The sequence below is a fragment of the Pezoporus occidentalis genome, unplaced genomic scaffold (genome assembly GCF_034315485.1).
Source record: "Pezoporus occidentalis ecotype Australia unplaced genomic scaffold, CSIRO_AGI_Poc_V1 ctg13, whole genome shotgun sequence".
NCBI classification, from domain to species: Eukaryota; Metazoa; Chordata; class Aves; order Psittaciformes; family Psittacidae; genus Pezoporus; species Pezoporus occidentalis.
Window position 1 is genome coordinate 9,381,306 of NW_026913103.1, and position 23,601 is coordinate 9,404,906.

The following is a 23,601-nucleotide window of genomic DNA, read 5'->3' on the forward strand; positions in this document are numbered from 1 at the left end:
GAGGAAAGAAATGTAAAACTAGTCCTCAAAGTAGAGAACTTAAAGGCTAATACTTTCAAATTTAATTGCTTTAGAAGCTGAGCTGTAAGGCTGAATGTCTAAAAAATGAGTTTTCACTCCATTACAAACTTCTGAAAAAAGTTGGTACATGTTCCCAGATACGCTCTTCAGGCTTCTATATTTGGAAAATATGAATGTGAAATGAATTGTATGGAGATACATGTATAGTGACAGTCATAACATTTTTATGCGATCAGAGGCTGGTTGTGTGTGGAGTCTAATTTCCAGCAGTTAACGAAACAGTAAGTTTTAAGGAAAACAGTCATGCTTTGAGAACAAGTGATTCATATTAAGGAGATAGGTAGTGCACTGGTGAGGAGTATAAAACCAAGAACTTACATTTGTTCCTGAATTTTGTTTTTTTTGTTTCGTGTTTCGTTTTTCCCTTTTCCTAAACAGACTTTGCTGGAGTATGCACAAAAGTGGAAAACATTAGAAGACCCTCTCCCCCTGCTGGAGGTGTATACAGTGGCTATCCGAAGTTATGTTAAAGCCCGACCTTATCTTACCTCTGAGTGTGAAAATGTAGCCTTTGTGCTTGAACGTTTAGCACTGTGAGTATGTTTTTTGGTTACTGAAAACAACCTGTATGGTGCTAAATTTTCACTGCCTAAATGCTTTCCCAGTCCAGTTCATAACCTATAGACATTCTAAATAGATTGGGAAGTATTTTCTTTCCTCAAGGTAGATGTTGAATGTGAGAGAGAATATCTTTGGTTGGAAATGGGGCAGTCTTGAGCACTACTCATCTAGGACAAGCCAATATCTCTGGCTTGAAACACTTTGATGCTATTAGTCTGCATGCAGTCTAAAGTGCATCAAACGTTTCTGGGTTTGATTTGGTTTTTTTTTTTTTAATGTTTCTCTTAAAGAGTTTGATTTTTGCAGTTTCTGCAAGTCTCCATGACCTTGTTTTCTTTGTATATAAATAAAGCAAACTGGTTGTGATTTGGGCATTTCAAACAAATAACTATTTGGATACTAGAATAAAGAATTGCTTTTTAAAAGGAAAATTTGTCTCAAATAATATTCCCATTTGAATTCCAGAAGCTGTATTGAACTTCTACTGTGTCTGCCTGTTGATTTTCCTGACAGTAAATGGGAAGAATTTCAGGCTTTTGTGCAGGTGAGTTTGATTCATGAAATGAAGACTTAATACCTTTTAAGAGTGGTTTGGAAACCTAGGGATATTAAGTATGTAGCATGTATGAGGACTGGTGCCCTGGTGGCTGATAGAGATCAAGACCTTTAGCTGGAAATCCTCTGAATGACAGCAGTTACTGCGGAGTATGTATCCTTTGTCTGTCATAGTTCATGTAGCAGCTGCACAGAAAATACTTTCAGGTACTTGAACTTCATGTTTTAAAGTATATTTGCCTATTAACACTGTTAGAAATGAAATAATATGTAAGTCATTCTTTACTATTTATGGTTGTACAATTGTGATGTATTATGAACGAAGGATCTGTCATTACTGCAGGATTGTTAGATCTCCCACTAACAAGAGCACTAGCTGGTTAAGGATTAGAGTTCTTCTTTAAAGGAGGGTGTTGAAACAAGTTGTGCTCCTCAGTATTTATCAGAAATACGTAGTAGGAGGTCCTACCTACAGTTAAAAATGGAAAAAAAAATTGAAGTGGGGGTTAGGGAGGAGGAAGGAATAATAGTGGAAAAGACCAGATACAGTTACCTTGGGATTCTCAGCCTAAATAACATAGGGGGTTGCAAGACTGATTTTTAGAGTGAATTTTGACTAGCAACTGCCTTATGTGAATCAATTCTGGAGAGATGTACATGGTGCTGGGAGGTTCCACAGCCTTCAGAGTGGGGAGAAAAGTAAAAGTAAAGGTGAGAAAGAGGTGAGCCCTTTCTGTTGGTTTTTTTTTTTTTTTTAAGGACCAGTGTTGTGCATTGGTACTTAAGCCACAGATTTTTTCAGGTATTTAGTGTGCTCCCAAGCATACATCTGCTTCCAGAATTTATTCTAGTATCTAAAGGCAGTAGAAAGAGCATAAATCTTTCACCTTTACAAAAATATTTTTTTCAGTGCTCCAGTGAATAAAAATTGAGCTTCTGAAGAGTCTGAAAATAATTAGAGTTCAGGCAGCTGATGCCAGACCAGTCTGTGAACCAAAGAATTTACTCATCCCTTTTTAAAAGGGAGTCCTATTCAAAATTTTGTTTCTGAAATTTAAGAAATAGTCCTGTTAATAAATCTCAAGGCAAGTTTGGGACACTCAATCAGCTTGGGTTTTCAGCCTAAATCTTAGGAGACAGGCAGAAACAAAACCTATGGAGGCTGGATATTAAGTTTTTTTGTTATATGTTTAATTCTTTATCCAGTGAGGGTGATTTTTTTTTTATTTGGCATAAGGTATAAAGAAGTATAAAAGACACATTCTCAGTATCTTTTTTTAACAATACTTCATTTTGTAAAATACATTCTTCAGCTTGCTCACAAAAGCTTGATGGAAAATGGCAGCCAGGAACTGCACATTTTAACTACTCTTACCCAAGAGAAGGGAGCATGGAAGAACCCAGTGTTGTGTGGTATTCTTTCCCAGGAACAGTTGGATCTAGATAAAGGTAAAATTTAAAATTATGATTGGAATAAAATATGTCTGAATATTTCACTAATACATTGGAATATTATGATGATACATGGAAGTTTTGAAGTTGAATATAGTTTCTATGATAATTTATAAGCTGTATCAGAAAATATACTTCTAGCATTGTCTGAATGCTGTATATTCCTAGAAACATGTGGAAAACAATGTGTTCCTAGGAATATACAAAGAGTTTAATGTTGGTATTTTGCATAAAATATAATCATACCCAGAGATCTCTTGCCATTTTCTTCATAAGCTGTGTGAAGGAAGATCATGTACAAGCTGTATTTTACAATGGGGTAAGTTCAGTACTGGTATATAAAAATTATTTGACATAAAACAAGAAAATAGGAAATAGAAATGAGAATGGCATTTACTCAGTGATGAAACACAAAGAGGGACATTATTCATTTGAAATTAAAGATTCATTTAGACCAGAGTTCTGAGAATGGCTACCAGCATTTGCATAGGGAAGAGTATATGATCCAATGAAGCTTTCAATAATATTTTCCTGATGTATTATTTCCACTGTTAATGATTTCCAATTCGGAAGTGATATCATTGTGTTAATAAGTCTTAGCTGTTCTTTTGATTCTTTGCCTGATAGGTTTTAGAATCTGAATGAACCACCACACCTAAGCATCTGTGGCTGTACACAGTTCTTGTATCACATAAAGTAGTTCCTCTACTGTCTGCCTACTTTTAGCCTGATGCTTGCTTAGGCTAAAATGCCTTTAGAAAATTAATTGAATCTCCTTTATTTATATTATTACAACTTCCTCAGGTAAGTCCAGTAAATATGTAATGTGATTTATTATTTACTTACAAAAGTCTTGCTTACTCTTCCACAAGATTTGCATTTTGCTGCTTTTTAAAATAATTTATTATGCTTCTGCAACAGATTTTGGATTGGTATACAGTTCTTGGAGTGCCCCAGAGTACTCTTTTACTAGCTTCATATCAACCACCTTCTAGCCCACTTTAACAGTAAGGTACTTCTGAGAGAGAGGTTTAAGTAATGCTTTACTTGCCATATATTTGAAGGTTTTTAAGAATTCCCTCATGAATTTGGTTTTGATGACTATTAGTTTTATCAGTGTTTCCCCCTCCCCCCCCCCAAAAAAAAAAAATTACGGACATTGTGGGATTCCTTTTGCTCCTGAATGTTGTTTATTCAGGGTGCTTCTGCACTGGACTTGACTGACTGACTTCTGTTAGTTACTACTTGTATCTGTGGCAAAATTACCATACTACTTATCCAGATTTTTGCTACTCAGTTGACAAGCTGTTACTTAGCTGTTGTCATCCTCTGTAAAACTGCATTGTTTTGTGTCATCATCTTGGTAACTTGAAGAATATTTTAGTAATTTGAAAACTACTTTAGTAATACCAAAAGTCCATAGCCCAGAGAGCTGACTTTCTTGTCTGTAATCCAGCACTCCCTCTGGCTACCACTCACCCTCTTTCAGTGGACAATTGTCTTTCAGCAGTCTTCAGCCTTAACTTCAGTCATTGGAATATTTGTAAACCTCACTAACTAAATTTTGGGTTTATTCTTAAAGCGGCCTTTACTATTTCAGAAGGTTTGTGTTTGGGTTTTTTTTTTCCTGATATAATTCTCTTAACCTTTTGTTACCTGTATTTGTTTTAGGGTTTTTTTTTTCAGGTTTGTTTTATTTCAATTTTGTTAGTCTCAATTATGACCTATTCAAAGTAATTACAATCTATTCAGAATCACTGAATTTTACATCAGTGATTAGCTGTTCTTGTAGGCCTGTGTTGCTGACTCCTGAAGGTCAGTTTGCCTCTTTGCGCCTCTTTGCATCTCTTGTAGGAAGCGCAGCTAGGTGTATGTTTCATCTCAGAAACAGATCCTTTTGAATTTCTCTGTTTTCAAATTGTACAAGCTCGGGACACTGTGAGAGACAAGTTCATTTTCTCTGACCAAACAGCTATCAGAACAGCTCTTTTGTTCTGATTACAGTCAAGTTCATAGAAGCATAGAATCAAGTTAAATGCAGGCTTGTCTGAACCTGACTATTCTATTGCTCTTCTAGTTTGGGGAATGGACTGTTGCATGGATGCCACCCCTATATGAGCAGGAAGTACTCACTTCCTAAGATGTTAGGGAGACTGTTCTCTGAGTACCATGTCACTAAATAATTGCTTTTCTCTGACTGCCTTGGGCACAGCTCAGTTTTCCTACAGGAGAAGGATCTGAGGATAACCCCACAAAAAGCCAGGGTGCTGCTCCTTTTTTAATCTGATTCTGATTATCCTTAGAGATTTAAACCTGGATGCCAAGAATTAACTTCTTGAATTTTTTGCAAGTTTAAATGCGATAGGCAGACTTCTGAAGTATGTCCCACTGAAAAGAGGTTCAAGGATACAACCATCACTATTCAGAGATCATCAGCATATGCTGCACTGTAAAATGTATTTATAAAATATTTTTTTAAAAAGCAAACCAAAATCTTCTCTGTAAGGCTCTTCCCCACCATAGATGGGGAACCTTGGCACCGTTTTTTGTCTTAAAATGACGTACACAGTTCAGTTACGAAATAAATATAATTAAAGCTTGTGTTTTGAATGTTAACTGTTAAAGCTTGCAAATGTTAACTGTAATGACTATAATCACTTGGATTAGAATAAAAGCTTAAGAGCTAATATGTAGCCTTAACCTCGAGGTCTTACCGTATCTGGTTGAGAAGATAACAAAAAATGTTCTGATGATTATGCAAGGTAGGCTGGCTGAAGCAGAAGACAGTAAAGTAAGGGGATTATTGAGGACTAGCAGATAGAACACAAGTCTCTAAAATATTAAATGCAGTAATTATAATAATAAATCAGAGTGAAACGTCTTGGGTTACCAGTATAGCTTAGTCTAAGGTCTTCCTGTATCTTGTTACAGAAATAAGGTAAAATGTTCCATTGCTATTCCAGTCAGACTAGCTGGGAGTAAATGCTGTGGGAGAAAGGATTACTGGTACCTGGTAGGAGGAAGAGCAAGGCTAAAACTATTGAATATAATTAATCACTGGGTCATTTGTGGTTTGACAAGAGTATGAGGTTTTTTTATAAAGCATTGGTAGTGACATTAAAGGAACATTTATTCTACTGCTTTAAAGGCAAATGTCCTCTAGTTAACACACAGGTATGGTTACTATCTACTAATTGTCTGTCAGGGCACACTAGTTTCTTCCTGCATAAATAAAAATCTGGTCATATCTTCATCAACATGGAGAGAGGAAGAAAGAACTTTTAAGAATATTCAGTCAAATATGCGTCAGTAACCTATAGCTGAGCATTTTTAATAGTGCAGAAGGATCCTAAGCAAATAACAGTCGTTGGTTGAAATGATAACTCAACCAGAAATCTCAAAATGCATGAAAGATAACACTGGGGTCTAACAGGCCTGATTTATCCAAAAGGCAGGATTTTCTGCCCTAAAATTCTGTGAGCTAAAATGATAAAAAAGAGAACGGTTGACCTAATTTTGATTGCAAGATGGGCTTTTAGTAATATCCTGTGTAAGTAGCTAGAAGGAGAAATCATGAGCTAAAATGAAAAGTCATGAATCAAAAACTAATGAGAATGGAAGGAAGCAAAGATAAAATGGGATGGTCTTTTTTCTTTCAGTAAACCTCACATTCAGTATAGCAGTACTCCAATACTAGAGAGGCTGTTAATTTTCCAGATGTTGAAATGACTTAATTATTTCATCTTTGACTTTGAAAGTCAAGAAAATATAAATTAGATGAATGGGCAACATGATTCAATTTCCTCATGGCCATGGCTCCTTGGCGATGTCCCTCTTGGTGCTGTATCTCTTGGTGGTTACCTTTCCCCTTTTGTAAAGAGCTGGGGGGGCGGGGGAGTCCCTCTGCTCTTCGTGTCACATATTACATGTTCTTGGTGGACCAGTTTCCCTGGTCTTGGAGCCAGCTGTTTGACACACATGTGTCTGCAGCAGTTCTTGGGGTAATAGCTCACACCAATCCTCACAGTAATGAATGGAAGAGTCTCAGCTCTTTCCCACTCATCCCTCAGGCAGTGGATGGAAGAGTCTTATCTCAACTCCTTCCACGCATCTCTGAAACAAAAGATAGGTGGATTTCCATCTCAGCTTCGCAGACCAATCTTTGAGACAATGGGCAGTGGAGTCTGATCTCAGATCAGTCTCTCACAGAGTGGAAACAAAATGCAATAGAAAATTCTGTTGTTTTTAAAAAATGAGAGAACGTGTCATGATACTAAGATGTGGATAATTGAAAACTAAAAAGGTTTTTCATGCAGTATGTAACTAGCTTGTGGAAACAGGTCTCACGGGGAGAGGATGATGTTGAAAGGATTAAACAAAATCGATCATCTCTGTGTCTGTCTAGTTTTATTAACTGACTAACTATTTTTGGGGTAGTACTAAACCTCATGCTTCAAAGTTGAAGCAATTTTGATTTTGAAGATCTGGATGAAACCTGAGATATATGTGTAAGAGTAGGTGGATTAACCTGTGCTTCCCTTTTTTATAGGATTCTTGTGCCTTACACTGAAGCACCTACAGTTGGGTTAGTGTAGCCAGTGGAGTTGTAACTCAGGCAGCAGCATATCTGCAAAATACAGTTGAATAAAATACAGCCAGTCCTGTGTCTTTGAGTCTTAAACTATACACAGTTGAATGTATACAAGATAAGCCTCTTCTTGTAGGAAACTTACTTGGCTGAAAAACTTTTAAAGGCGTTTGACTGCATTCTGTGTATTTATAATACAAAATATTTAACACCCATGGAAGGGACTTCAGATAATTCTGCACTCGCCACATTTATCCTTTCATGGCAAGGTCTTTAAAAGGCAACTGTTAGAAAAGGAATAGCGCAAATGCATGAAGAAGGATGTAAGAGTAGTGGTTTTCTGTTATGTGTCTTTCTATAGAACTATAATCAAAAGGTATCTGAATATTTTAATATCTGTATGCTTTCTAAATCTGTTTTGTGTGCAGCTATTTTGCCAAGAAATTAGAAAGAACTAAAACCTCCAAGTAGATAAAAGGTCCGTATTAGGGAATCCATATGATAAACAAGTTCAGTTCTAAAAGATGCTTTGTCTCATCTTTGCTTGATATCTTTTTTACCTTTTCTGACTTGTATAAATGAATGAGTAAATGTCATATGTTAAATCTGTAACCCGCTGTAAAACCTGTATGTGATACTTTGGATTTGTTTTCTTTCTAGTGAATGACTTTCTAGTATTTGAAGGCCCTATACTGCTGGATATGCGCATTAAGCACCTGATGAAAACAAAGCAAATAACACAGGCTACTGTCCTGGCAAAACTCTGCTCTGACCATCCAGAAATCAGTGCAAAAGGCAATTTCAAGCAAACCTACCTGGTCTGCCTTTGCTCAGGATCACCAAATGAAAAGCTAATGGAAGAAGTAAGTAAAAAATGAAGAACTTTCTTTAGACTTACTTTTTAATGATGATAAAGTCACTAAAGATATGTTGTTTTCCTGTAGAAGAGTTGGGTTTTGTTTTTAAATGTGATCTGAAATATTTTGGTTGAGTTTTGGTTGGTTTGTTTTTTGGTTTTTTTTGTGTGTGTGTGAGTAATTTTCAGTTGACTAGTAATGACTCAAAACACTTGAGAAAGTGTAATATTTGGACATTTTCTGGCTCTGCCAAAACTTTTATTTGCTTCAACTATTTTAAAGTTCTGCCTCAGATCTTATTAGTGAAGGAAGATGATGGCTTTCCCACTCTTTCTATTTTAACTATAGCCTTTTATGTAGTATGTAATACATAGGATGGGGCCCTTCAGATGCTACTTTCAGTTCAGAGAATAAATGTAACCTTTTTTGACGCCAACGCCTGGGTGAAATTGAAGGTGAAATCAGATATTTGATCTCATTTGGAACATAAAATCCTTATTTAAATGCAAAAGTCAAAGAAGAGATGGCAGCTTTGCTTTTCTGCATTCTTTCAGGTGACATCTTCATTTCTAACCCCACCCCAGAGTTCTGTCTGAGCTTTTTTTTTTCTCTTTTTAAAAGAAAACTAACCGTAGTTGTCAGTTTTCTTGTCTGCCTGCATCTCTCTGCTGTCTTTTTCTCTCTGTCATCTTTTTATTTCATTAATAAGTATGTTGAAATTGATCTTAAAGGGATGAAAACTATGCAATGTCTAGACATGGAAAAATTGCCTACCTAGATACAGACTAAATTCTGAAATGACAGCTTCTTATTGGGTGTGTTCTTCCAATATTCAGGATCAGATTGATCTTACCTTTCCAGCTTTGGCTGCTGCAGGCCCTGCCAGAACAGGCTTAGGAGGAGCTGGGACAGGGCTGTGTAATCTATTGTGTGTTTGCTCAATGGAACTTGGAATTTGTAACCCTGCAAACATGCTTCCTTCATTACTCAGCCGCAACATGCTCCCAAAGCAGAATGGGCTCAGTCAGTGAATGAACCATGAATCCCCATGGACAAAAGGAGTGTAGTAGTTTGGTTTGTAAGAATGTGTTCAGAGCAGATAATTTCAAACTGGGTTATTGCAGAGAACCTAATACAGAGATTTCCAAACCTTGGATTGCTTGGGTTACTTAGCTTTGCAGCTTCAGCTGCAGCATGGGTTGCAGTATTACTAGCCATTCTGGAAAGTTAGTGTGTACCAAGAGAAGGCAGATCTGCTATTAATATATTAAGGTGGATGTCAGAACTGAGAAGGATAGTAGTTTCACAGTGGGAGAACAGTAAGAAAATGGGAGACAAAAAGGGTAAACTGTAAATAATATAGCTCACTCTTTAGTGGTGTGGAAATTTTGAGATCTGTTCAGAATAAGCAGAAAAGTATCACTTGAGCTAATTTTTGTCTTGGATTAGTCTGTTTGCTTCAATAATGTGAAGAATTTAAATCTGCAGTATGTAAAAGCTAGACTGACAGTCTTAATGGCTGGACCTGTGCAGACCTTTGCTGGAAGCTGGGTCCCTTAGGAACAGTGAAATGCTAGAAAGGCATTTCAGGGAAAAAATCCTTTTATTGTAAGTTCAGTTTTTCATACTCTTCCCTAAGCTTTTAACTCATGGTCCCTGTCTGAGATGGGGCACTGAGCAAAGTAGACCTTCAGTCTAAATTCGTATCACAATTAATCCATCCTCTCTGAGGTCTTGAGAAATGCAGTTTTCTTTAGACAATGATTTTGAGGTTTTTAAACCTCAAATGATGTTCAGTGACGGGTTATTAGCACACTTACAGTGTCCATTTAGAGGAAAAAACAAGTTACTGTACCCTTCAAAATAGTAGTTTGACTGTGGGGGGCCAATAGCTGGATAACATGGTGCCCAACGAAACTGTGTTAACACCTTATCCAAAGTACTGACCTAGTTGGGTGTTTGGGTGGGCGCTGCTGTTTCTTGCTTTGGGTGGTCTTGTGGTTTCTTAAGAGAGACTTCGAACAGTGCTTTTTCAGTGGTCAAGTTATTTTTCAGCTGTCAGAGAATAAATACCAGCATGTCCTGCCAGATGTGCTAATTGATGTCAGCAAACCAGTCTGCTGAAAATCAAATTAGACAGTAGATGTAACAGGTGCTGTGATTCAGTACTGATACACCTGTCTAGTACTATCGGGTGACTGGTTTTCCCTTTGTTTTCTTACAAAACAAAGTGCTTCCATCATTGCTTGAACAAACAAGTTATGTTGCAGAGACTGTAATATTTTTCTAGAAGATGATTCAGTTGATATACTTCTTACTGTACAGCTTCCCTTTTTATCTTTGATTTTTTAAAAACACAGGAACAGTCATGTTGAACCTCAGCTTTGTTAATCATTAAATCATTAATCATTAAATTAAACCTGCTCTTGTATTAAAGCAGCAGCAACATCAGTGACTAGTGAACTGGGTTAGAATTTCAGGAATAATGTTCTTCTGTGAAGCTGCAATTTCAAGTTGTAAGTCTACTTAGTACAATTGTTATAGGTATGTAATATCTGTGAATTATTAATGTAGCTTAAACATTTTAGGTGACTGGGACAGTAAATACAAACAATTCTTACATCTGAGAAACAAGTTTATATTCACTTTAATAAAACAGTTTTTTTCTGGTGGTGTAATCAGTTTTGACACTCTAGAAACACACTGATTTGCTTTGAAACTTACCTCTGATAGAGTTAAATATTCATTAAATTCTAACTTACTGTCTTTTTGCAAAGGATCAGATGAGTGTATGTCTGAAAATGAAACCACTTACTTAGTCTTGGTCCTGTTTTCTTTCCTCCCTTCTAGATCTCAGAAGTGGATTGCAAAGATGCTCTAGAAATGATCTGTAACCTAGAATCTGATGGAGATGAAAAAAGTGCTCTGATTTTATGTGCAGCATTTTTATCTCGCCAGCTGCAGCAAGGAGAGATGTACTGTGCCTGGTGAGTTTGCAAATGGTTCTCTGTCTAGTGGAATAAAATTTAGTTTGGGGAAGGTAAAGCTGATACATAAGCCCTAAACTAACTTTCCTTAGCTGATAAAATCTGTGAGCTAAATAGGAAAGCGGTAAGGCAAAAAGTCTAAGTAAGTATAAGGAAAAAGTATTCGACAAGATTAGCTTCCATTATGGGAATTTGAAGGTTGAGTGTATGATGAGGCATTTACAGATGCCACTAGCTGGTTAATAATTTTTCTTGACACATAATCATAGGCTGTAGAAATAAGGAATCCATTATCTTCAGGCAGCAAGTCAGGATTATGTCAACATTGAATCACAAGTGGTTGAGGTTGGAAGGAACCAATCTCCCTGCTCAAGCAGGGACACCTAGAGCACATGGCTCAGGACTGTCCAGACAGCTCTTGAATATCTCCAGAGAAGAAAACTCCACAGCCTCTCTGGGCAACCTATTCCAATGTTTAATGTATTAAGTATTCTTCCCATCTGTCCTTATAACATAATATATCTTTCTCTAACAAACTTCTAGAAAAGAAGGAGCTCTTTATTACTATAACCAAAATAATAAGCTAGATAAACAGTGGTTAGGGCTTGCTTTCCTTAATGTGGGAACAAGTAAGTGGTCTTTGTTGGCAAGTATTTGAGCCACTAGGGGCTGAATTTCCAGCTGCTAACAGTTTGGTCATACTTACAAACCAGTACAATTCCTGAAGAATTTGCTTTGTTTGTGCACCTCCCTTTTATGTGCAGTAGCAGGAGCACATCTGCTGATGTAGAACTTTGCTTTAACAGATGCTGCTAAAGTTTTGGGTTACTAAATACTCCTGGCTATTTGCACCTAAGGAGGAATGAATTAGTGAATGAGCAGTAATACTCTTTGGCTTTGGGGGCTAATTTCTTGGTAAATCATCATTAGATTCAGTTCTTAAAGCAGAACAGCTCAAGAGAAATGTATCTAGCACAAAGAAGAGCCATTCTCCTAAAGCTGTTAGTAATTACTAAGAATTCTGAAGTGTAAAATTCCAGTCTGTGAAGAGTAAACTACTTTGCAAGACTTTTTTCAAGACCACATAATAAGTTGTAAATTATATAGTGTAAATTGTGGTAATACTGATTCTATTCTGACCTGTTCTTCTGGAATTGAGTCACTGTAATAATTTTGAAAATTAGGTACTATTAGTGTGCCACATTAATAAAAACTTTTCTCTGTAAGATAAGATGTGAATAAATTTAGTGGGTTTTTTTTTCCTTTCCCAAAGACAAAATGAAACTGTCCTCAACCTTGCCTTTTTAGATTAGTGGTTGCATTGCTGGCTCTGAAATACTGTTCTCTTGTTCTAGGGAACTGACTCTTTTCTGGAGTAAACTGCAGCAAAGGGTAGAGCCTTCTATTCAAGTGTATCTAGAGAGATGTCGTCAACTTTCTGTGTTAACTAAGACTGTTTATCACATTTTCTTCCTGATTAAAGTAATTAATTCTGAGGTAAGGATACTCCTGAAAGAATATTTTTGGCACTGTTAATGGAACCATAATCAGGGAAATTTATGAAAGCTGCTTAGACATCCTGTCTCTTGAGTAGCATCAGCTTTGGGGCAATCCTAATTGGTTTCAGGAATGGCCATAGTAACTTCCTTCTGCAGGTAAACTATAAGTTGATTCATTTTGAATCATAAAAATGTCTTCATTCCTTTGGAAAAAAAAAAAGGGGGGAGGGGGGATGAACAAGAGCTGATCCTAACATTCCTCTTCATTATTTTCCATATCTCAAATATTACAGAAAATGGAGAGGAAAGCATTATGAGAGGAAATGAAGGCTGGATATTAATATATAAGAAAATTACAGAAAGTTTAAAAAAATATCAAAAACCTCCTTTTGACTTGCCACTTTAAGAATGCAGTTTGGTTTGATAAATGAAATACTTGCCTTTTCTGGACATAGATCCAACACTGTATTAAAAACTGTTAATCTACCTCAGCTAACGTTGTGGTCTAAGTTCCCTTAATTCCTCTCATTAGTAGTTGCACTATTTAATGTTTATAGCTACAGTGAGTTCTCCTGAAAGCTTTTAGTTGGGAGGTTTTTGTAATTTGGTTTATTCTAAGAATAAACATTCCTTTTTCCCTTTTGCAGTGTTCTGGTCTGGCTAATCATGGGCTTCTAATCTTAACAAGTATTTTTTCCAAAGATCTGAGCTAAATTGTAGTTATAGAGGGGGAGAAAAATGTCACGGAGTCTTGCGATATTAAGAGCTCTGTCTGCGCTGTGCCATACTGATGTTTCTCTAGTGAGCTGTGGATCATTTCATTGATAGCTGAAATTGGAGACAATGTGGGTAGTGGACTTGTGCATTTATAAATTCAGCAGACTTTATTCTGATGTATACCACAGCCTCTCTATACATCCTTGGCAGCATAAAGCGACTGTAAAGTGGACATAAATGTAATTTATGTTGCCTGAGGGTATGAGAAAAGACCACATGACCTTTGGAACACTTAAATGATGGAACATTTAACTGTGCTTATTACTTCAGTTGGAATGAAGCCATGTGCTCATTCAGTTGAAGTCATTTGACTTTGAAGTGGCGTGATCTTTAAAAACAAAAATAAACCTTTATACTTTAAGTGATTTCTTTGTGAAGATCATGTGCTTCTCTTACTTCACCTGTACCATTTTTACTATTACACAGTGTTAACTTAATGCTCCACAGAAGCTCATTTCAAATAACTGCAACACAACTGGCAGGCTTTTTTTCATGGAAAAGGCTCAAGATTGCGCTAATAAAAGCTGAACACTTCTAACATACAGTTCTAAAGTCCTTAAGCTAGACAGAACATACAGTTGTTTTGTGGTTTAGTTGTATGCAAACTTTCACATTGTTTTAGTAGCATTAAGACAAATTGTGCAACTTGAATAGTATCTAAAGACAAACCATGATGTTTCTTAAAGTAAAAAATATATACTCCAGGGGCATGTTTTCTGACACTCAGCATTGAATAATAGCATCTCTTATTTGCAGATATAGAAAGGGTTATACTAAGCTGCCTTACTAAAATGAGTCTTGCTTTGCAGATTGATAGTGCTGGGCTTGCAACCTGCATTGAACTGTGTGTGAAAGCATTGCGCTTGGAATCCAGTGAAAATGCAGATGTCAAGATATCTATTTGCAAGACTATCTCCTGCCTGCTTCCAGATGATTTGGAGGTCAAACGTGCTTGTCAGCTGAGTGAATTTCTTCTTGAACCCACTGTGGATGCATATTACGCTGTTGAAATGCTATACAATCAGCCTGACCAGAAGTATGATGAAGAGGATCTTCCAATACCAAATTCTTTGCGCTGTGAACTTTTACTTGTACTGAAAACTCAGTGGCCTTTTGATCCAGAATTCTGGGACTGGAAAACTCTGAAGCGTCAGTGTCTGGCACTTATGGGAGAGGAGGCGTCCATTGTGTCATCAATAGATGAACTAAACGATAGTGAGGTTTATGAGAAGCTTGAGGATTCCCAAGAAGAGACTAAAGAAGCTTCTATGAATGGACTTGCTGGCACTTTTGGTGAAGCTACAAGTCTTCTTAATGATATTGGAGATGAAAAGCAGAAAAAGAGAGAAATTAAAAAACTCAGAGAGAGAGGGTTCATATCAGCTAGATTTAGGAACTGGCAAGCTTATATGCAGTATTGCGTGTTATGCGACAAAGAATTCCTAGGGCATAGAATAGTCAGGCATGCACAGAAACATTATAAAGACGGAATTTACAGTTGCCCTATTTGTGCCGAAAATTTCGATTCTAAAGAAAATTTTGTTCCCCATGTAACTCTGCATGTTAAAAATTCCAGCAAGGAGAGATTGGCTGCTATGAAACCACTGAAAAGACTGGGAAGACCTCCTAAAATAGCAACTGCCAACGAGAATCAGAAAACTGATCCTGTATCTAAACAGGAGCAGCGACCCATTAAGAAGAACAGTCTTTATTCAACAGACTTCATTGTGTTTAATGATAATGATGGCTCAGATGATGAAAACAATGACAAAGATAAACCTTACATACCAGATGTAGTGCCAGTTCAGAAGCCTCTCCCTGTTAATGAATTCACCTGCCCTGTATCATTTTGCAAGAAAGGTTTTAAATATTTTAAAAACCTCATAGCTCATGCTAAGGGACACAAAGACAATGAAGAAGCAAAACGTTTTCTTGAAATGCAAAGCAAGAAAGTGATTTGCCAGTACTGTAGACGACATTTTGTGAGTGTTACTCATCTGAATGATCACTTACAAATGCACTGTGGCAGCAAGCCTTATATCTGCATTCAGATGAAATGCCAGGCTGGTTTTAATAGTTATGCTGAGCTGCTGACGCATAGGAAAGAACACCAAGTCTTCAGAGCAAAGTGTATGTTTCCTAAATGTGGCAGAGTGTTCTCCGAAGCCTATTTACTCTATGATCATGAAGCACAACACTATAATACCTTTACGTGCAAAGTCACAAGCTGTGGAAAAGTATACCGTTCTCAGAATGAACTGGAAAAGCATGTTGAGGATCACAGCAAGCAACCTGAAGTGGTGCAGCAGCCTGAAGCAGTGCAGCAGCCTGAAAGCCAGACTAACCAGCCTGATCTCAGTCAACATGCTAATGCTAATGAAAATACTGATGGAGCTGCTGTTAAAGAGGAATTGACATCTACTCCGGATGACAACCCAAGTAGTTTTACCGAAGGAGAAGACATTGTGTGGAATGAAGTCAAAGCAGAACCGGCAGGGAATGAAAGTATAAATGCATCAGCAATCGTGCTGCAGCAAAGCAATTCCTTGCCTAATGATGCTAGTTTCGAGAAGTCTCGTACAGTGAAAGCAGAAGTGGTGATTCCAACAAGCAGCATTAAGGTGCCTGCTGTTAACCAGAAGATCCAAGATGACTTTGTAAAAAGAGGTAAATTGGCTGCTGCTGCAAGCAGAGTAGAGACCGCTAAACCTGAAACCCAGCAATTGTGCACATTGGCTGACCCTCGTCTTCCAGCTTTCCAAGAGAGAAAGGAAGGAGATTGTCTCAGTCAGACTCACAATATTCAAAATATTGCTGTGACCTCAGACACACTAAAACCAGAAGCCCTTGAATCAAAGAGCTTAGAAAGACAAGTGAACATTGTAAATCCATTCAGCGTGCAGAATCAGGTGGGATATCGAAACACTGTACCCATTTCCAAACTTGAAATTGAAGGCAGCATGAAGGCTTCAGTTAATCTATATAACCTGCCTTTAAAAACCTTAGAAAGTATTACTTTTATTCCTTCACAGCCTAACATAAATAGCTCTTTGGTTCCAGCTGCATCCCCAGCACCCCCAGTTGGGAAATACACTTGTCCAGTCGACGGATGTACTCGAACATACAATTCGTCACAGAGTGTTGGCAAACATATGAAAGCAGCACACCCTGAAGAATATGTTGCTTTTAAAATGCAGTATAAAAATAAGAAACCACAAAAATCCGTCGGTATGCAAAATGTGCCGAATGATGGGAGGATTGTTTATCTTGTGCCCACAAAAGTGGCCAATCACAGTGGTGCTGCTGTAATTGCACAGAACAAACCTAACTTGAATCCCACCGGTTCCAGTCAAGTGCAACATGTCTCAAGTGCACTTTTCCCAATCCACCTAGAAAATTTGGCGAATCCTGTGTTGCCTTCAGTGGGAAGTGTCATAAATCCAAGTTTGTCTGCTCCTATTAAAAGTGAGCCTGAGAGCGTTTTATGTTCACAAATGGAAAATCTGTCTGGTGCAACTTTACCTTCCCAGCTGGATGATCTAGCAAAAAAAGTTATGCCTCTGAATATTGATGGTGGTGGCGATCCTTTTCTTCCTTTACCTGCGGAAAATGGTCCGATGTCTCTCTTTCCCTCGACAGCAGAGAATCCTCCAAATTCAGTCTTCTCGCAAGTAGAAAATAACACAAATAACTTTTCATCACAACTAGAAGGAAACAGTAGCTCTGCTTTCACAAAAGAGGAGACTGTTGTTCAGCTATTTCCCTCACGACTGGGTAATGAAAATAACTTCATTGAAACCAGTTCTCAAGATCCAGCTTCAGAAAAGATGAAAAAGGATTGTGTCCGGAACCTGAATAGGAAAGAAAGGAAGCCAAAACATAACAAGCGGGCCAAGTGGCCAGCAATAATTAGGGATGGCAAATTTATCTGTAGTAGGTGTTTCAGAGTTTTCACTAATCCTAGATCACTTGGTGGTCACTTATCTAAGAGGTCTTATTGTAAGCCTCTCGAAGGATCAGAAATTTCTGCAGAAGCTCTGCAGGCCAACGGACAGTCTCTGCTTTCCAGCATGATTCTTTCCTCAAATTCATTAAACTTGCAGCAACCGCAGGAATCAGCCTTCAGTCCAGAGACGTGTTTTAAAGATCCATCATTCCTCCAGTTACTTGCTGCTGAAAATCACTCCACAGCCTTATTGAAGACTGTGTTTCCACAGGCCAGTGTGGCTAACTTTAATACTGGTGGGAATGAGGAAGGAAATCGGATTATAAAACAAGCCTTGGAAACCGCAGGCATCCCGAGTACCTTTGATGACACAGAAGCGCTTCCACACGTAGTTGCAACAAGTTGCATCACTGCTACAACTCAGATAAATGCAGCTGTTCTCCCCAGCTCAACCACGTCTCCTCTGGTGCAGCCAGCCTGTAACCCCAGTACCCCGCTAACTGACCAAAACAGGACCCTCAACACCAAAACCTCTCGACTACTGTGTAGGCGTTTGCCTGTTTTTGCGAGAGGGGACCCAAGGCTAAGCAGGTTTGAAGAAGACTTCCTCTATCCTGACATAAGTTTAGATCTTTTTCCAGCAGTGCAAAATCTTGCAGAGGACAGTTCACAAGTTTCTTCTATTAGTAGTCCCAGGGACACAGAATTGAGTAACTCGAGTAAGAAGGGAACCAGTGCTTCAGAGGAGAAGAAAGAAGAAGCTATTCCTTTGCTTCCACCCAACACATCACCAAAAGTAGCAGTAAATAATACAGTGGTAGGACTTCTAAACAAAAGCACTGAAGAAAACGTGCAAATGCAGGGAGAAGGTTTTCAGTCCAACTTACTAGCCAGTTGTGGCTCTCAAGTGGTGGAAAACCTCGCACAGAAACTCAACAGTGTTGACAATCAGTTATTAATGACCAGTATCAAAGAGAACTTCAAAACAGATCTTGAGGCTCATACAACACTCCCACCTTTAACAGTAAAAAATGAAAATGGGGATTCCGAAATGCTGGCTGTAAATTCTTGTGTGCAAGCAAATTCAGAGAAGAAGATTTCAAAAGGGAGTGTTCTGCAGAACTTTGAAAAAACTCTGGAAATGCTTGAAACTGCTTCGAATACAAACATACTTGAGGTGAAAACTGAAATTCAGGATACTGTTGGTGCTTCAGGACAGAAGTCACAAATAAGTAACGCACAGGCTTCTTTAGGAGGTTCTGCACATAGTGTAAAACTGCCGCAGTTTGCTGTGCATGTGGGGAATGTCAGTGCTGCAAAGAGTAGCTCTGCTCAGTCTGAGATGTCTCAAAAGGATGATACTCAAATGTTGGAAATTATGGAACGCTTGCAAAAACTGAAACTAGATGATGATCCACCCATTCCAGCCTCCCAGACTGTTTCCCAGTTTCCTCCAACAGATAAGCTAGCACCAGGAGTTCCTGTTGTATCGACTGAAAATAAAACCCTCATCCAGCTGTCTGCAGAGGCAAGCAACATTCAGTTCAGTGATAAAGTTAATAAGCCTTTTGTATGTCAGGATCCAGGCTGCAATTACAGTGCTATGACAAAAGACGCGTTATTTAAACACTATGGCAAGATTCATCAGTACACTGCAGAAATGATACTAGAAATTAAGAAGCATCAACTGAAGTATGCCCCATTCAAATGTGTTGTGGCTACCTGTCCAAAAACTTTCACAAGAAACTCTAATCTCAGAGCGCACTGTCAGCTTGTACATCATTTTACGACAGAGGAGATGGTGAAATTAAAAATTAAAAGGCCTTATGGCAGAAGATCTCAAAATGAGACCATAAACACAGCCCCACGGCCTGTTGAAATAAAAACTTTGCATCCACTAACAATAGGAACCAAAACTGCAGCTCCGTTGGTCAAAGAAGCTCAGACAAAGGAAGTTGTAGAGCCTGTAATAGTCTTGGAAAAACTTTTACCAGAAAACATTCCTGAAAGACTGGAAAAACCTCCCCAAGTGATTTCTGTTCTACCAGAGCAACATAACGCAATCTCTTTCGGTAGTACACAGGCAGAAGCCAAATTACACAAGGTTAGGAGGTACAGGAAGGAAAAAGAGGACAGAAAACATAGGAAGCCTGTACCAAAGTCTCTGGAGTTTCCCACTAGATATAGCCCTTACAGACCCTACCGATGTGTCCATCAGGATTGCTTCGCGGCTTTTACAATACAGCAAAACCTAATCCTTCATTACCAAGCTGTGCACAAATCGGACCTCCCAGCCTTCTCTGCTGAAGTGGAGGAGGAGAATGAGCGAGGCAGAGAGGAACGTGATGAGATGGAAACCAAACCTGTTGTCAAAGAGTTCAGGTGTGAGGTGAGCGACTGCTCTCACATCTTCCAGGAAGTTACCGGCTTGATACAACATTACATGAAGCTTCATAACATGACCCCAGAGCAAATTGGAAACATGAAACCAGCTCCGGAAGTGGGAAGGTTTTCCTGCGACCAGTCTCAGTGTAAGTCCTCATTTACAGCTTATATTAACTATGTTGTACATCTTGAGGCAGATCACGGCATTAAGATAAAGCCAAACAAAGTAGAAGATGACAGTGTATTCAGATGTGACTGTGAAGGCTGTGATCGTGTTTATGCTACTAGGTCTAACCTCTTGAGGCATATTTTTAACAAACATAATGACAGGCATAAAGATCATCTAATAAGACCAAGGAGACTGACACAGGATCAGGAAAACAATTCAAGCAAAGCAAATCAGGAGAAACCACTGAAGTCCAAACAGAGAGTACTAAAAAACAGATCGGGAAAAGAATGTAACAGGTTGTCAGGGAAAACAAAACTAAAGAAAAACCTGAATTTGGACAACAAAAACTCAAAAGGAATTCAAGCTGAAGAAAATCAGGGTTATTCACTGAAACGTGGCAAGCATGTGTATTCCATAAAGGCTAGAAATGATGCCTTGTTGGAATGTACGAGCAGGTTCATAACTCAGTATCCATGTATGATAAAAGGATGTTCATCTGTAGTTACAAGCGAAAGTAACATAATAAGGCATTATAAATGCCACAAGCTGTCCAAAGCATTTACTTCCCAACATAGGAATCTTCTTATTGTATCTAAAAAACTCTCTGTTTTGCCAGTGAAGGAAGACACCTGTGAGCAAGAGGAGACTGATAAAAAAAGTGACGTGAAAGAGCCTGAACCAAGTTTGATTGTGAGCAGTAATTCAAGCACAACTACATTACCACAAAAGGAAACTGAAAAAGGTGAAAAGGACGAAGTGGATGAACTGACAGAACTGTTCATTACTAAACTGATTAATGAGGACTGTTCAACTGCTGAAAATCAAGCAAAAATCTCTTCCAGTGTAAATAGTGACTTGCCAGAGACCAACTCCTGCCCCTCAGAAAAGCAAAAACTAAACTTAAAAAGAGCAAAGAAAGAAAAGAATATGTCCCAGAGTAAGAGGAGGAAAGTTGAAAAACCTGAGAAAGTGCCGCCCGCTGACATGAGCAGCACGCACAGGGAGGAGGAGACTGCTGTAGCCATTCAAACAGCTGAAGAGCAACCTGCAGCTTTTGACTGGAGCTCCTTTAAGCCAATGGGATTTGAAGCATCATTTCTCAAATTCCTTGAGGAGTCTGCTGTGAAGCAAAAGAAAACCACAGAAAGAGACTGCCACAGCACCGGAACCAAAAAGGGATCCCATTCAAATGCCCGAAAACACAACGAGAAGACCTCTGTAGCAAGTAATAATGTCACTTGGTCATATTCTGAAAATGAAACTCTCATACCGTTTGCCAACCCATCACAGCTTCCCTGCGGTGACAACGTAAAGATCGTTTTAGACAAGACTTTTGTACGGATTGTTTTAGAGAAGACTTTTAAAGACTGCACCGAGCGTGTGTTGCGGCAGCTTCAGGAAATGAAACCTGTCGTCACATTGAGAAAGACCGAAGGACACTGGGAGGATAATCCAGAGGTTTTAGCTGCAGAAGTTACTGTGAAGGGTCCCAAGGAAAGGGAGTCAAAATACTGAAAAACTAATGTGTTTAACTGTGAGATGTAATAACATTTATTTTGACTAGGAAGCCATCAAGCATGTTAGTAACTGTGGACCTTTGATTTTGAAGTGATTAAATCTAGCAAAAAACATGATATGAGTCATGTAAGTGTCTTATTTCTTTTTATCCCTATGGGACTTGAAGAACAGAGTAATTGCTTCAGTTTTGTAAATATTCCATCAAAACCTCAGCTTTATATCAGATTGTCCTTTCCATGAACTAAATCTTTGTGAATTGTCTGTGATTGTTCTCTTTCACCAGGTTATTGTTCATGTATAACAGTACTCTTTTATTATTTGTAGATAAATTTCTTTTTAGTATATATTTATTATTGTAAATCATTTGCTGCCACCAGCAGTCTATAAGTCTAAACTATTAAATTACACATTTATATTTGGAATTTTAATTTGTAACTAAGTAAGGTTTTGAAACTGTTCTTTAGTCATTTTAAATTAAGAACTTTTAAACTAAAATTAGCCAAGTCTGCCATATCCAGTTTTATTTTGCATAAAGCATTTATTTACAGGAGAGGAGCTGGATACAACCACATTTCATAAGGTAAACATACTGACACCCTCTCATTTTCATAAATTATAACATCCAGAATCTATGGGTGATACTCATATGTAGTTAACACATAAATATAATAGTTTTCTTATAGCTACATTTTTCATTGCTTTTAATTGGATACAAAGCATTTATGATTCCGTAATAAAAATTGAAATGTGAATAAAAATAGTTTGCTACATTGGAGATCTAAAACAATATTTGGTATTAAAGAATCCATTGTGAATGTTATAGAAAATTAGTAGTGTGGAGCAGTATCTATATTTGAGGTGGTGATTTGTGAAGTAGCCCAGTATTGCCTTAAATAAAAACACATTTCATTTCTTATTTTATACATGTGATCTTACAAAACTTATTTTTGTTTCTGTAACTTAGATGGGTGTATAGTTTAATTTTTGTTAAAAAAAAAACAAAAAGCTTCAGAAACCATTTTTGTAAATAATTGGTTTATAAAACAGATGGTTTATTTTGATAATACCAGTTTGGTATCTATCTATAAAATACGAGAGTCCTTATGCCATACCATTAAAAACTGAATAAATAAGGCACTTTCTGAAAGGGAAGTGAGTGTGATCTTACAGACAAACTCGGTGGGTGTGCTGTATAGATGGCATGGGCCCCCTCCGTGCTCTTCTGCCTCTTGCTGACTGTACCTGGCAGCATTCTCGCCACCTCTCTCCGTTTTCCACACTGGAATGAGCCTTGGAAGCGGTGCCACGTGTAGTGCCCAGGATCAGAGCAATTTCTCCATATATATTTCTGCTGCTAACCGAAATGACAGGTATCCGGTCTGTTGAGTAACCAAAAGCATGAATGCGTTGGTGGGACCTGTCAGTACCCAGGAATCTTCAGGGTTGGTTTTCATGCGTGTTTGTACTTAACTTGGATGGGACATGCCATCTGGATTGTGTGGTACCAAAAATTTTGCTTGGATTCTTCTCATATTGGATGTGACCTACCTTCAGTAATATAAAATAGTCTATCTTGGGAGAGATTGGCTTGATTTTTTTTTTTTTTTTTTTTTTTTCCCCTATAAACTTGTCTTGCCATGTGAAGCTTTGCATTAAATGCTACACTTGATTGCTCTCAAGCTATTCACCGGGAATCTTTGGCAGTTTACTTGAATGCAGAGGGCACATTCCTACAACCAAATGAAGTGACTTGTCATGAGGGTGAGGATTATGTGTGAAAAAGCAGAAAGGCAACAGCATTTCAACTTGGCATAGCCCTTGGTTTGCTGTCTGGTGCTAAATTGCATACCTTCACAGAAAGCCTGTGCTTCAATTTGAACAGAGCCCATTTGCTTCTCTCACTTCCAGTCCCTCCGGAGGGGCTAGCACTGGTAATTCTGCCAAATGAGTGAATCAAAGGTGCAGTCTGAGGGGTAAAACCACACCAAATCCTTGTGGTTTAACTCTATGAGAGATTGTTATAAGTGCATGATGTCATGTTTTACCTATGAGAGACCACGTAGTCTCCCTGGATGGAGTTGCTGTCTGGTACAGGCTGCAGGGGAGATCTCTTCTGCAGGAAGGTGAATCTTCTGTGATTGTATTCTGTGAAGAAAAGAGCAGAGGAGCTCCTCTGGAGAGGATCCACACAGCTTGCCCCAAATCTCTTGGTTTCAGAGAGATACG

At 38.2% G+C, this 23,601-nt stretch overlaps 1 protein-coding gene across 2 annotated transcripts in view; it reads left to right on the plus strand.

Moving 5' to 3' along the window:
* The window catches only part of ZNF292 (zinc finger protein 292), a 37,350-nt gene extending 15,054 nt beyond the window's left edge, over positions 1-22,296 (plus strand). Inside the window, exons 2-8 of one of the 2 annotated variants that reach the window (XM_062608341.1) lie at positions 460-614; positions 1,108-1,186; positions 2,511-2,646; positions 7,898-8,100; positions 10,945-11,081; positions 12,437-12,578; positions 14,167-22,296. In XM_062608341.1, coding sequence (XP_062464325.1) covers positions 460-614; positions 1,108-1,186; positions 2,511-2,646; positions 7,898-8,100; positions 10,945-11,081; positions 12,437-12,578; positions 14,167-21,372 — 8,058 coding nt within the window. In that variant the 3' untranslated portion in view covers positions 21,373-22,296. Of the gene's footprint in view, positions 1-459; positions 615-1,107; positions 1,187-2,510; positions 2,647-7,897; positions 8,101-10,944; positions 11,082-12,436; positions 12,579-14,166 lie in introns of those variants that run through there. The other variant, XM_062608342.1, reaches the window with a different exon arrangement.
* The last annotated feature ends 1,305 nt before the right edge of the window (positions 22,297-23,601 follow it).